Raw genomic sequence first — 15,854 nt, 5'->3', positions numbered from 1 at the left:
ATAAGACAATGGGCAATAATTTTATATACACACTCAAGTACACTATACCAAATTAATCATATGTAAATTAAAATAAAAATAGTGATAAGGGATCGTTTCTATTAAACTTTCAGGGTCAGTTTTAATTTAAACTCCAATGGACCATACCTCCCTGGCAAGTAAATATTATTTTCAATTTCAATTAATTTTTTTTTTTTTTTGGGGGGGGGGGTGGCATTCTTTATTCTAGGGGAGATTTATCTTGGGAGGGTGGCGGTAATGGAGAAGCATGTCAGTTCAGCGGTTAGCAAAATCCTTCCATAGAAACACAGACACACATCCTGTTACTTTATTATAAGGATATCTTTTATATTTTTGATTATTTATCAACTATTTATTTGAAATGAAAACTTAAAAAATAACAAATAGATAACACTATATATTAAAGGTATATAAAACTATCGGATACGCCCCTTGCATCTTTTTACTTTGTATTGAGTGGTTGGGGGAATGGCAAAATTAGCTTAAAACCCTCCCAAAAATATTTAGAAATATTGAGCCCTTAAATTCTAAAAGTCATGTACAAAATATAGTCAATTATGTAGGTTATTGCCTGGAATATTATCTCTACTTATAAATCTATTTTGTAATATGTATCATGACGGACGTACGGACATGCCATTAATTATAGGGTAGCTGCACTGTCAAATATTTATCCTTCTTTTTCTTCAGCAGTAGTAGTTATAGTTTCAGTTTCCAAGGGTTGAGTTATCCGAATTCTTTTTCTCAAGTGTTCCAGGACAGCTTTGTGCCCGAAGGTTTCAGCTTCAGACTCTGGAGTATGGCCCCATCTAGATATATAGATAGATAGATAGACAGATAGACAGATAGATAGATAGATAGATAGATAGATAGATAGATAGATAGATAGATAGATAGATAGATAGATAGATAGATAGATAGATAGATAGATAGATAGATAGATAGATAGATAGATAGATAGATAGATAGATAGATAGATAGATAGATAGATAGATAGATAGATAGATAGATAGATAGATAGATAGATAGATAGATAGATAGATAGATAGGTAGATAGATAGATAGATAGATAGATAGATAGATAGATAGATAGATAGATAGATAGATAGATAGATAGATAGATAGATAGATAGATAGATAGATAGATAGATAGATAGATAGATAGATAGATAGATAGATAGATAGATAGATAGATAGATATATAGATAGATAGATAGATAGATAGGTAGATAGATAGATAGATAGATAGATAGATAGATAGATAGATAGATAGATAGATAGATAGATAGATAGATAACTACATAGATAGATAGATAGACAAAATAATAGTTATTTCTTTCATCGTATTATAAACTGCTTTCCGCGGATATAGAATGTACAATTATAAGATTAAAACCAGTTTTCTTAGCCCCAAGATGCCGAAGGCACGGGCTAAAAAAACTGGTTTTAATCTTATGATTGTACATTTCTATATTCGTAGAAAACTGGATATAATACGATGCTAGACATAGTTTTTTTGTATTGATGAGAACCGGTTCCTATCCACCGGATTCGAATGAATACGAGAAAATGTTTTACCTGTCCTTAGGAGCAGGATTGACTTTACAGGTCTCCAGTAGGAAGATAACTGCCTCCAGGTGACCTGCGGTGGTAACATTGTTTATATTTAAAACCCCAATGAATATAAACAAAATAGTGCTTCAGTAGAAATTTATTGGTTGAAAAGTTGAGACACTGCAAGTTTGAACCAATTAATTAAGATTTCAAGGACCCAAAATTTTAAGCCAAATAATAAGAAAACGTGATTTAAAAAGTTTGGGAACCAGCTATATTATATAACAATTAACATACCTTCAGCAGCTGCCAGATGGAGAGCTGTCCTGCCATCATAATCACAGGTACACATGTCCACTCCTTGCAGGTAGTGTCTGTAAATATATATATATATTGATAGATAGATAGATAGATACCCTCAGCAGCTGCCAGATGGAGAGCTGTCCTACCATCATAATCACAGGTACAAATGTCCACTCCTTGCAGGTAGTGTCTGTAAATATATATATATATTGATAGATAGATAGATAGATACCCTCAGCAGCTGCCAGATGGAGAGCTGTCCTGCCATCATAATCACAGGTACACATGTCCACTCCTTGCAGGTAGTGTCTGTAAATATATATATATATAGATACATAGATACCCTCAGTAGCTACCAGATGGAGAGCTGTCCTGCCATCATAATTACAGGTACACATGTCCACTCCTTGCAGGTAGTGTCTGTAAATATAAATATAGATATATAGATAGATAGATAGATAGATACCCTCAGTAGCTACCAGATGGAGAGCTGTCCTGCCATCATAATCACAGGTACACATGTCCACTCCTTGCAGGTAGTGTCTGTAAATATAAATATAGATATATAGATAGATAGATAGATATATAGATAGATAGATAGATAGATAGATAGATAGATAGATAGATAGATAGATAGATAGATACCCTCAGTAGCTACCAGATGGAGAGCTGTCCTACCATCATAATCACAGGTACACATGTCCACTCCTTGCAGGTAGTGTCTGTAAATATATATATACTATATATATATATAGATAGATAGATAGATAGATACCCTCAGCAGCTGCCAGATGGAGAGCTGTCCTGCCATCATAATCGCAGGTACACATGTCCACACCTTGCAGGTAGTGTCTGTAAACATATAGATAGATAGTTAGATACCCTCTGCAGCTGCCAGATGGAGAGCTGTCCTGCAATCATAATCACAGGTACACATGTCCACTCCTTGCAGGTAGTGTCTGTAAACATATGTATATATATATTGATAGATAGATACCCTCAGCAGCGGCTTAGATGTAGAGCTGTCCTGCCATCATAATCACAGGTACACATGCCCACTCCTTGCAGGTAGTGTCTGTAAATATATATATACTATATATATATATAGATAGATAGATAGATACCCTCAGTAGCTACCAGATGGAGAGCTGTCCTGCCATCATAATCACAGGTACACATGTCTGTACTCCTTGCAGGTAGTGTCTGTAAATATATATATAAATAGTTAGATACCCTCTGCAGCTGCCAGATGGAGAGCTGTCCTGCCATCATAATCACAGGTACACATGTCCACTCCTTGCAGGTAGTGTCTGTAAATATAAATATAGATATATTGATAGATAGATAGATAGATAGATAGATAGATAGATACCCTTAGCAGCTACCAGATGGAGAGCTGTCCTGCCATCATAATCACAGGTACACATGTCCACTCCTTGCAGGTAGTGTCTGTAAATATATATAGAGATAGATAGATACCCTCAGCAGCTGCCAGATGGAGAGCTGTCCTACCATCATGATCACAGGTACACATGCAGGTAGTGTCTGTAAATACAGCAAGACTTATTTTAAGGTACACTGCCCTTATTTCTTAATGTATCACCAAAAGTAGGATAATTTCTTGTTCTCTATACAATTCTACACAAGAAGAAGGAAAAAATAGATATATGATGTCTTTCAGCTAACTGAAAAAAAATATAACTTTATGTTTAATAAATATAAATACAGAACAGATACATAGAAAATGGTAAGTAGATATATAATAGATCGCTAAGTTCATTGGCAGATGAAAGTTAGAAAGATAGATTGAAAAATTCAAAATACATATTTTAAAGAAAAAAAATATTAGAGAAATAAGTGGATATATAGCGCGATAAATGGATAACAACATTAAAGTAAAATAATAGAGAGGGCATGAGCTACATGTAACTCTGCCCACAGGGCGGGGACCATGTCTCGATTTTGTTTTGGGTCTTTGAAATCAGCTTTTAAACACAGCCGCGTCCCTGCAAAAGAACAGAAAACATTTTGTTAGCAGACGAAAATGGTCTCTATAACTACGTAGTTAGTTGTCTGGATTATATAGCTATATTTACTTGTACGTTTATTATAGAAATTAAGATAGATAGATAGATATAACTTGTAGTTGTTACCTGTGAAGTGCAGAAACATCTCCAGCCACTGCAGAGAACATCAGGGTCAGTGTTGTCAAGCCACGTGACTGAAAAAGAAATTTTGGAACATGGAAAGTAAACGAAGTAGTGGGTTTCGTCGTATTTTCACAGTAACTTTTCTCCTATACTTGAACATTATCAATGTTAGCCCAATGTACCCTTCCTTCCTGAGATACTAAAAGGATAGACAGAAGTATAATATTAAATTTTCAAATTTCTCTATAATAAGTAAAGTTTGATTTAGTAGTGTGCTAACAATTCCGCAAAAAAAATATACCATTTTCATATTGTCTTTAATTATCCTGAAAGCTTTTTTTTAAATGGCAAACTTTTATTGACAGTTAAACTTCTAAAGGTTAGTAAGCTTATTTTTAACATGGCAATCTTATTTTATGTCCAGTTACTAAGTTTTCAATAAATATTTTGCTTTATTTGTAAATTTCTCAAGATACACATTATGGATATTTTCTTATTAATATTTTTAAGGGCTGCCTCTCTACATAGGATAAGATAAGACAATATAACTTTTAATCAAGGAAATAAATTTTTATTCACTCCTTTCAAGCTTCGCTCTCTATGATTGTACCCATCTTAAAATAAAACAGTGTCTGTCTGTACAATAGGATCAAGCTTACCGCTAAAAAGATATGGTTTTCCTTTACATAGTATTTTCCATAGGTTTAGGAAAGGTTTGTAAGGGGGATGGGAACTATTCAAGAAAATAGCCCCTCAAAAGAACGTTTTTTAAACTTTTTAAAAACTGAAATGGGCAAGGGTCAACTTACCTCCTCCTACCCCCCCCCCCCTTCAAGTGCCCCTAGAGTCTTCTAGTAGTATATCCACTAGTGAAACATATAATATGTGCTAAATTGTCAAAACACTTAAATTAATTTGAGTAGCTGATACGTATAGTATGGCTGGGTAGTGTATCCACACTTCCTCACAAAAACCAGTATTTAGAAATAGCTAATATTTGAATGGCAAGGCATCTACATACCGAATATTATTTAAAGTACTTAGAGTTTGTAAGCTCTTCCTGTAATTCATTATCTTAAATTAGGAACTTTAATTAGATATTGATTGATAGGTTCAATCCAGCTGTGTCCTATCTTTTCCTCCAATAATTTTAATCTTCAAAAGTAATTTGATTTAGCATGATTAGGAGTGTGCATTAACTCATCCTTCATTTCCTTATTTCATAGGGAAATCAATTGTATAAGATTAGCCAATAATCAGAATCACTAATTACTCTAATGCTTCATAATTGGAGATGCGATCCTCAATTTTCAAATTCTTTGAACGTACATATAAGACTTTTACAGAAATGCTTCGCATCCACAGCTATCTATCCATGCTTGATATAAAGTCAACACTTTATAGAGCATATTATGAATATTTGATTGACGCGTGCCCTGCAATTATCTAGTAGCAATCAGGGGCAAGACACAATTACTTTAGCTAGGCCCAAGGCATTATTTGTATCAATTTATGCATTCATAGGCCTATCTCTACCTATATGACACCATATATGGGTAACGCTAGCCTATTCATGGTAATCTGTATGTGATTTGCTAATAGTATATGTTTATTAAAGATATTATGTTTATTGTTAAAGTAATCATATAAATAATCAGTACAAATATGTATGCCTACAACCATGCCTGATTTACGTCACATATTAACACACAGACATTTAATTGTACAGACAAACACTAAAATCCTGGTCCAGAGCTAATGTTATAGCATGTACCTCTTAAATTTATTCAGTTATTTATTGACTCCCCTACCATCAACTTCTCTTTCTGGCTTTAAAAGGTAATGACTTAGTTGTTTGGCATGCATTGTAGTTTAAATTTAGGCCCCTTGGTACTTAGCATGAATTGAGCTCAGGCCTTATGTTAGAATTCTAACACTTAGCACAATTCACTGCTTGGGACTTAGGGCACATTTCTGTCCTACTCTACTTATAATTTTAACACTTATCCTGTAAATATTTTCATACTTAACTCATGCACTTGTAATATAAATACACTTTATAAAAACATTTTCCTTCCTTAATATTTAATATACTTATATAATTCTGATCTAATATCAAAACCAACCATTTATTCTTAGATTAAAGCAACATAATACTTCGCGTGGGTCTTTTGTTGAGCTTCCACCAGCTCAACCAAATTCGTATTATACTTGTGGGAATAGAAGGTTAAGCATTCTAAACAAACGAACCGACGATGAGAATGTCTATGTGTATTACAGTAAATGTAGGAATTTAGTAGTACTCATAGAAGAGCGGTCTCCATACCTAAATTTGGACAAACGCCCCATTCGCACCCACAATGGTGCAACTTACCGGTTGTATCTTGGAAAAATTTTACTTCATAAATTTTTTTTCTTTTTTTTTCCTTACCGTACCCGAACCGCCTAAGGCAGGTATTTTTACCAAAATCGAATAATTGTAGTTATGGCAAAATCGGATTTTCCAAAACCTGTGAAACTATTTGAGAGCAAGGTTAGGACTATGAGGCGTTTGAAGAGATAGGGACTGAAAGGCACGACACAAATGCAATTGAGAGCCTCGTGTACGAGCAGTTGCACTAGCTGACACTCTAGAGGCCCTAGAGAATGCTAGCATATTTGTGGCCATTGGTCGCCGCCCTATAAGGACACTCGCACTGGTTGACACTCTAGAGGCCCTAGAGAATACCAGCACACCGGCACCTCCATGTCCGCCTCTCTTTAGTAAAACACTTGAGTTGGAATAATCTATGATCGAGCTATGTGCAAAATTTTGATTTTTGGACTTAGTCAGAATTTTGAAATCTAGGAGTTGTGCTAGGTGGCGGAGTATATATATAAATCTTCGGACTTAGTATGATTTTTACTTATTCGGAAATTCTCTAAGTGTTGAAATACTTGAATCTTTGATACTTAAACCAGAACTTATTAAGAATCAAGCATGGAGTAACTTTTCATTTATAAGCTATCAAAATACTATTTGTAAAGGACCATTTTGAACTGTCTTATTAAATGAAAACTTAGGAGCAAATCTTATAGAACACGGGAAACGCTGTTAGTTGGGATACATATTGTCTTTGGAGCCATGTTTCTGAAACAATATGCCGAAAGCAGTTAGTACTCTTGAGTCGTAGTAAAGGGCCAAAAGATTATTACAAACTTGTAGCATTTATACTCAAGTTAAACTGTACTAATACTTTGGTACCGTTAGAACCGATTTTCTGAGATTTGCACTTACTTATACATGCCTAGGCCTTATATTCCTAATGTAATTCTGATTTATATGCGGATGTATCAAAATAACTATTTCCTCCAAAATTTTGAGTTAAACAAAATATTTCAAAGTCTCAAAGATATTCTCAACATCGATCGGTTGGAATGATATAAGTGTAAACAAATTACTTTATGCAATCAGCAATAATTCCAAAGATTTCCTGATGCTCTGAGCAAAATATTCCACTTTTTGGACTTAGCACCGTTCTATTTCTTTTGTTACAGAGAGAATTTTGAATTTCTGGACTTATAGTAATTTTTATGAAATTGTGAACTTGGTTGGAAATTTACCAAAATTTGGACTTGTAATAATTGCAATTTTTCCAACTAGATTAACAAATTTCATTTTCCACACTTAAGAGATAATTTTGTTTTAGAGTAATTTTGTCTTAGCCAAAATATTCCAATTATGGACTTAGAGAGATTCTATTTCTTTTGGTGAAGGATAATTCTAACACTCTAATACTCTATGACTTTAAAATCCTTAACTTAGCGAGATTTGCACTTAGTCAAAATATTCCAATAGTGGACTTAGAGTGATTCTATTTCTTTTGACTTAAGGGCAACCTCTAAAGTAGCTTTGTGAATGAACTGTTATGAAATTTCATCTTGGACAAAATATTCCACGTCTGGACTTAGAGTGATTCTATTTCTTTTGTCCCAGGATAAATTCACTAATTTTGTACTTAGCATAATTTCATTAAAAATTTTTTTTTGGACTTAGGATAAATTCACTAATTTTGTACTTAGTATAATTTCATTGAAATAAAAAAAATTTTGGACTGAGTCAAAATTCCCTAATTTTGTACTTGGTATAATTTCATTGAAAAAGAATTTTTTTTGGACTTAGTCAAAATTCACTAACCTTGTACTTAGGATAATTTCAATAAAAAATTTTTTTTGGACTTAGTCAAAACTTATTAATTTTGCACTTAAGATATTTTCATAAATTTTTTCCCTTAGCCAAAATTTATTGATTTTGTACTTAGAATAATTTCATTAGAAACTTTTTGGACTTAGTCAAAATTCTCCAACTTTGGACTTAGAGTAATTCTATTTTATTTTGACTTAGAAAGTTTTTTTTTCAATCTTAACTTATAAAATTTTTTTTTGTATGTTCCCTACAAACATATACATAAATACAATAAACAGTTCACTCAACAATAAGTAGGACATGAAAACTAAATTTTTACTTACTTTGTTAATGCTAACATTTCTATTTCATGTACCACCAGGATTCAGCAGTGAAAGTGAAGACAAGTTAATTACTAGTGATAGTGACCATTAGTGATATAAAAGTATAGTCAACAATATAGGCCCTATATGTATTGAATAGCACGCTTTAAGAGACAAAGTTCTATAAACCAAACGCAGCAGGAGGTTGCAGCAGCCTACCTTGGGAGAGTAGGACGTCTCTAAAAGAAGTAGCAGAAGTACTACGGAAAGTACCCTACTGTCTTTAAATATCCGGAATCATAAAAATTTTTTACATATCGAGAAACGTATGTTTACTTAGGCTTACTAGCACATAGACTATAACCAAGTAACATAAAAGTGTGTCTACATATAGCCCAGAGTTTTTATAACCTAACAGATTACCTTTAGATAAATTAGAAAGAAGTGCACTAAAACCAGTTAGATTAGTTTTCAAAAGTATAAGTATCGTTTAATTCAAAGTTGATAGGCTCCTTTGAAGTTTGATTGACAACCTCCACATTATAGGTTGGCCACCTAGTGTAGGGTCTCACACTTCCTCAGAGTAAACTTGCACTTGAATATTGTATTACTACTAATTATAATTAGATTACATCCGGTTAGATAATTTTGAAAACAATCTTTACATATATAAATATAGGTGTATCTAAATTGTATATCTTACTACAGTTATAAGAATTGAAGTCATAAGTGAAGCCCCAATTTTGCGCAAATTACTTTATAGGATTGGAAGGAAAACCCCTAATACAACTATAAGTAAGAGGTGGCGAGATCTTTGACATTCAGGCAAAATTGTTGCAATATTATTAGAATATAGACGATCCTTTGGGAGTGAACCTTAGTAAGTTATATTCATAATAGCCTTACAGGAATAAGTAGATCGTAGGCTATAAACACATATCCTTAGAGTGAAGTACGAATTCAACAAGGATTATAAATTGCTGTTTCTTTTTCTCGACAACCACAATTTGCTAGGAAAGTCGACTCCTGGGCAAACTAAAGTTAATTTGTGATAGTATATAAGCATACCCAAATTAACTCCGCTGCAAACATTACTTAACTTGATAACCAATTTGAATAGCTAACTAGCTCAAATTGACTCCATAAATAAACCTATATGAAAGTTAAGTAGAGGTGTTTTCTACAGTTGAGCTTAATTAAGGATAAGAGTGCATTAGCGCACATTTTAGAATATCAATCAAAGCTCACACGCAAGTATATACGACGTAGAAACAGATCCTTGACCATTTTAAACTATACTCATTATTTGTACTCCTCTCGAACTTTCGCTATTTTTATCTTAAAAATAGTACAACATCTCACAGGCATTTAAAGAACTTACAAATAGTTCTAAGACTTTACAACAATTATCATGTCAACTTCCCGCAAGCAAGGCCAGAAGGATGATGAAGCTGATAAGGAAACCACTCCTTGTCGGGGACGCTCGACAACACCTGGTTCAAAAACCCCTTCAGCCAATACAGACACTAGAGATTCTGATGCTTATGAGGAAATACAAATATCCAATCTAGAAGAACCAGAACACATTGGTGAGAGGAATATGAGCCCTGAATTGAATGCGATATCTCTGGACTCGCTATCAACTCAAGCTAACTTACCAGACTCGTGGAAAACTGTTTCCCGTATGCGGACAAAAGTAGCAGAGCCAGCAGAAGAACTTCTACTCTCACAGAAACTGAACACAATACAACTTGGTAGACCTAACACGAGTGGTTCACTTGAAGTTGGGAGGAATCTCTGCACAAACTGTACAAAGAGTGTAGAGCAAAAGAGAACCAACAACACCAACACTTCGAAATCTAAAGAGAGAAGAGCTAACTACAGAGACAGACAAATTGCCAAAATAGAGGCCATCTCAAATTATCATAAAAGAAAATCCACTGTTAGAGAAATGGCTACAAAATCACCCAACCCCAAACCTTATCATAGGGATAACAGGGACAGGCATTTTCAAAGGAATACCAAGCGGGATTATCAGGCTTCTTATAGATTATCACCTGGACGCTACTGTGTAGCATGTGGACAATATTCTCACAACATATCTGATGGATGTAGATTATTGTGTGATGATACAGGAAGGTTATACCCAACTGTATTGACATCAGCTTTCTGCACAAACTGTTATAAGATATATGGTAAAGAGTTATACCATTCTCGACACCTATGTCCTGGAAGGCCAGCCATGATGGAACTGTACCATAGTGGTAAGGTGAAACCTAGTGGTGTCTTCAGGCAAACATATGAAGACTGGGCTAAAGCTAATGCTAAGGAATCATCTAAAGATTGTAACCTCAGTGGAATCAAAGCTGCCACAGCGGAAATAATTCCCAATGAGCCTAACGATCAAGTAGGAGACAACATTACACCAGTACAGGAGGAAGAAAGGAAATTGTACTTTCATTGCTCTGGTTGTATGCCAGAAGAAATAGATTGTAAATATGACTATGACGTACGCATGACAGCCTTACTTGACTCAGCAACAGATAAAAACATCATATCAGCCAGGTACTATAGCAAGTTGTTTGGCATAGTAATGAGCGATGATAAAAATCAGCTGGAAGAAAGTCATGAGCTGCCAGTCACATGTGCAGATCACAAGATCCCCGAACCCAGAGAAGTAACTCTCATGATTCGTCCCACATCATTTTCTAGCCGTCATTACCCAATTCTCTTTTCAATTGTAGCTGAAGACCATGAGGATGTCGCACCTATGATAATTGGACTGAATGGTATTAGAAGTCTACAGCTAACATGGACTCCTGTCACAAATAAGTACCGGTTAGCACCGTGTTTGTATTCTATTCTTCACCCTGAAGGACCACTGAGCAGTATCTTCTGTTCTGAACTCGAGCTCCAGCTCTGTACAGGAGTAGTTAAAAAGATCAAAGCTAAAGAAACCCAAGTGATAGTAATGAATATCAACCACTTTTTCAACCTGGCACCTGGAACACAAGTGATCCTCAGCGACGATCATATTTCAAACGAAAACGCAGGAATTAAGATCTTACCTGGACAAACACAACTCATTATCAATGATGATGGACAACTCAGTGGCAGAGCTCTAATAATCAACAACTCCAATCACACTATCACCAACACAGTTATCACTGGTTACATAGAGTCCAGCGACCAATCTATTGTCAGAGAGGTAGTCGTTGATTTCGATTTCACAGGGTCATTCATATATGGACTACCTATGCTACCAGAAATAGACGAATCTGATGACGAATTGGATCAACTTGCCATAGCCCGAAACACACCAGCTATTAATTAGATCACTCTAGTTACTAGTAACCAACCCAATAATACTCTTATACCAATCTGAAACACAAAATCAATAATCACATTGATTAACTTATCAAGCTGATAGATACACTTTAAATCATACAGCTATCAAACAGAGCACTCACATATCATGAGTGATCTTAATCTGATTATCATCTTAATGCTAATAAAATTTCTAGTCTCATCTATTCCTGAATACAGTAAATTCGTTGAAAACAGAGATGATGTTGTAGAGTTTAGGTTAAGGTGTATGGTCAAGATTGACAATCTCACACACTAATATTTCAAATCAATATAAAAAAAAAAAAAAAAACTTGGGTAGTAATAAAGCTAATGCTTTACGGTATAGTTCTAGAATCTTCATACATTCACAAGTAGACAGAAAAGTCTTGGACAATCAGCTGTGCTAAAATGACTCTGGGACTTTGCCTAAAGACTGTTATTACTTGTGAAGCAAATCTTACACTAAAATTCAACCTATGACAGACAAGACAAAATTGTATAAAAAAATATATAGGACATGACCTAGATAGTACACTCCTCCACCCAAGGAGCCCAGTATACTTAGGGAATATCATTAAATTGATTGAACTATCTAAGGCCGAAGTCTGAATCATTGAGCATACATTTTAAATATTCTGAAGAAAGTTGTGGAAAAATACGCACATACAAGAGAGAAAACAAGTTTAAGAAAATTTCACTTGCTTAGAAAAGTTGTGACTTTTCCTTGGTTCTAAGTTTAGACGCCTATCACAGTATAGATTGAAAGCGAGCATAGAAGTTTTCAAAAGATATCTGGACTTACAGATTATACTGAAATAAGACTTTTTATGAGCATATTCACAACAGTATGCATAAACGAACCAATAGCATACTCGAGCTCACTCATATTCTCAAGTTAAATAAAACTTTTGTCTCAATCCTAGCACAAAGGTGAAACTTAGAGGACATTAAGAAAGTTTGGCAGCTGGACCAATTTTGGTAGATTAACTAGCATATTGACATGTAAAATAACCTGTCAAATGAAGCTGGCACCACCTCTAGCTTTTATGCAATAGTCTTATTATAAATTGCATTGCCAGAACTCACAGACCACTTTTATCACCTGATCTAATCCTTATATGATCATACAATACTATATCATTCCTGGTGATAAGATACCAAGCTTATCGTTGCATTTGCAAGCTAAGGAAAACAGTATTGGACCACCTGAATTTAATTTTTGATTATCCTGAAAACCCTATGAATTATAATTCTTAGGTAACCTTGCAGTTAACATTAGGTCTAAGAAACACACTTCGGATACTTAACCTATCAGCCTATAATAATGCCTGAAATATATGCCCAAAACCACATTGCGACAAAAGTATATCTAATTTGTATATAATAGTGATAAAGATAAAACTATCGATTAAGATCTGTACGAACAAAACTATACTTTTCATGCTTTTATTATGAGAACACAGCAACAGTATATATTGTGATATGCCACAATTGCACCCATCAATGATTTTATTTTAAAGGTCTAGTAATTAGGCAAGAAGCCATTGCCTACCCTCAAAGAAAATTTCAGTCAAAAAAAAAAAAAAAAAAAAATTTTTTTTTTTGACAGTGCATATCGTACTTAGATATCGTTAAAAACTTAAAAATTTTATGCGAAAATTCATTCAGAACTCTAATATGACCCAAATACTAATGCATCTTGTCAACGAATGAATAACAGGTTTATTACATTTCTGACCAAAGTATATTTAGTATCGCTGAATATACCAAAGAATCAATTTATTATTTGTCTAATCCTAAGGCTAAAATAACAATATCCTTTCTGAGAAAAAAGGATAAGTATCAACTCTTAACAAAGACACATAAAGCTATGTTAACAAGCTTAAAAATAATGTAGTTACAAATATTCATCAAAACTGATTTTAAAAAACACTAGCCCCAGTGTAAAAGTTTGAACTGTTATAACAACAAACACAATTAATAATAATGCCATAAAATATTTAAGTTATAAACCATATAAGCTAAATTATAGTTCATACTATAAGAAGAGAACACTTTTGCTCTTCTTTCCTTAAGCGATATTATATGCTGTACGCAATTTCTGATAAACAGGGATATTTAAAAGTTTAAATAATAAAATTCCCCTAACTCTACTTTAAAAGATACCAAAACATATCAAAACCTGCCTTAGTTGTTAATTAAAGATACAATTACAACTAAAACACATAAAAATATAAGGTAAACTTACAAAAGGTTCGTGGAATTAATTAAAGCAATACTTTCCACATAAGACCAATCCTAAACATCACACATATCCTATCACAGTATATAGTAAATTGTAAGTTTTCAAAATAAACATGGTTGAAAGGAGCTCTGATATAAATACAGACAAGTTAAATACCCTTTCAAAATCAAAAGATTTCAAACCAATTGACGAATATTTTGACACTTTCATAGAGGATACAAAAGAGTAATTATAAAATCTTACAATAAACTCATGGATTAAAAGATAATTACATTAACTAAACGAATACGCTTCCGCTTATATTTCCGGCTAAAGCAAAATCTGCAACCAAAAATATGTGCACATTCATCTCTTTATGCACAAATAAGCAGCGAAAGCGATTACCATTATAACTAAAATGCAAACTTAAATAATACAAAACCTATAATTCTGAACACGTACCGAATTCATATCTAAGAAACATTGAACATAAATTATAAATATCAGATTTCAAAAGTATAAGTACACTCTAATAGCAATTACTTACATTTCCGTTTACCCTGTAAACTCGGGAACAATATAATAGTATGTTATTCTAATCTGATAACTGAGATATCATAATTTATGTAGAATTTTCCCACTCAAGGTTATATATCCAGTGGTAAAATTTACGTCTTCTCTCTTGACAGGGGGAGACCAACCATATACAATACACGTCGACTAAATAAGTCGATCCCTTCAAAAATATTTATACACAAAAATATATAAAAGGAAAATTGTATATGTATAAGTTTTGAATCTGTATAGTCTAAACAGAGTCAAACGAGTAATACAAACTGTACAAATATACGCATGTCACTGCGTAACCCAATATATACAAAATTGAGTTAAAATATCTAATATAAACTATGTAAATCACACAAGCATAACAATATTATTAGACAACCTATATATATGCCATGAATTGAGATGAACTTGATTAGTTATTAAGCCTATAACCAATCTACATACAAAAAAAAAATATGTCAAAACTTTAATTATAGTTAGAAACCGGAAACGCCCACTCAGGATCTAGCAGTAGCGAAAGTGGGATAATAAATAGATTTTGGAAAAATAAGTTAGTTTATCATAGAACTCCAAGCAGTGAAGACCTTATTTATTAGTGTAAGTGTATCAATCAGAAAAGTAACTTTTGATTGTGGATATAAGCATCTATTAAATAAACTTAGCTGTTTAACAATGTATCCTAAGATAATATTAATAATACTAAGTATGTACTACTATAGTACAACAGCAAACACAATGACAGACTTGATACCCACTCACTATCAAAGTGGAGAGTATATAGGCTACACAGCTGTAGCAATTCAATCCATTCAAGTTGATATATCTGTAGGCAATACAGCGCCTGAAATAGCAATCTATGATGGCCTGAAGACTCAATTAGACATTAGCTACGATGGACGCACATTCACTTCAGCACAAACTAAACTCATAGGCAAGTTATATACCAAAAAGATTAAGGACTTGCTTATTGATGTAATGAAACTTATCCGCACAATCAAGGAAGCTATTGAAACAGTAACTCCCTTAATAAGTTCTAACCGCATTGAAGTGACTAATAACGTAAATAAACTTTCTTATAAGCTAGATCATGATAAGTTTGATTTTACACAGTTATTGCTTGCGGAGATAGTACCACAAATCGTAAGTGGTATAACTCTTCATGCCAAAGCAGCTAACTTTGTGCAAACAGCAGAATACTC

The 15,854-nt window shown here is 33.6% G+C and overlaps 1 protein-coding gene across 1 annotated transcript in view; it reads right to left on the bottom strand.

Moving 5' to 3' along the window:
• Window positions 1-344: 344 nt before the first annotated feature.
• LOC145330602 (glutaminase kidney isoform, mitochondrial-like) overlaps window positions 345-15,854 on the bottom strand; it is a 51,693-nt gene continuing 36,183 nt past the window's right edge. Inside the window, exons 21-24 of the mRNA XM_080175241.1 lie at window positions 4,032-4,099; window positions 1,873-1,949; window positions 1,600-1,663; window positions 345-830 (exon numbers count right to left, since the gene is read on the bottom strand). Coding sequence (XP_080031367.1) covers window positions 692-830; window positions 1,600-1,663; window positions 1,873-1,949; window positions 4,032-4,099 — 348 coding nt within the window. The 3' untranslated portion in view covers window positions 345-691. The remainder of the gene's footprint in view (window positions 831-1,599; window positions 1,664-1,872; window positions 1,950-4,031; window positions 4,100-15,854) is intronic.

This window comes from Acartia tonsa, chromosome 10 (genome assembly GCF_053477335.1).
Source record: "Acartia tonsa isolate MP-2025a chromosome 10, ASM5347733v1, whole genome shotgun sequence".
In the NCBI taxonomy this organism is placed as follows: Eukaryota; Metazoa; Arthropoda; class Copepoda; order Calanoida; family Acartiidae; genus Acartia; species Acartia tonsa.
Note: the sequence above shows the minus strand (reverse complement) of the source record. Positions and strands in the feature narration are given on the sequence as shown.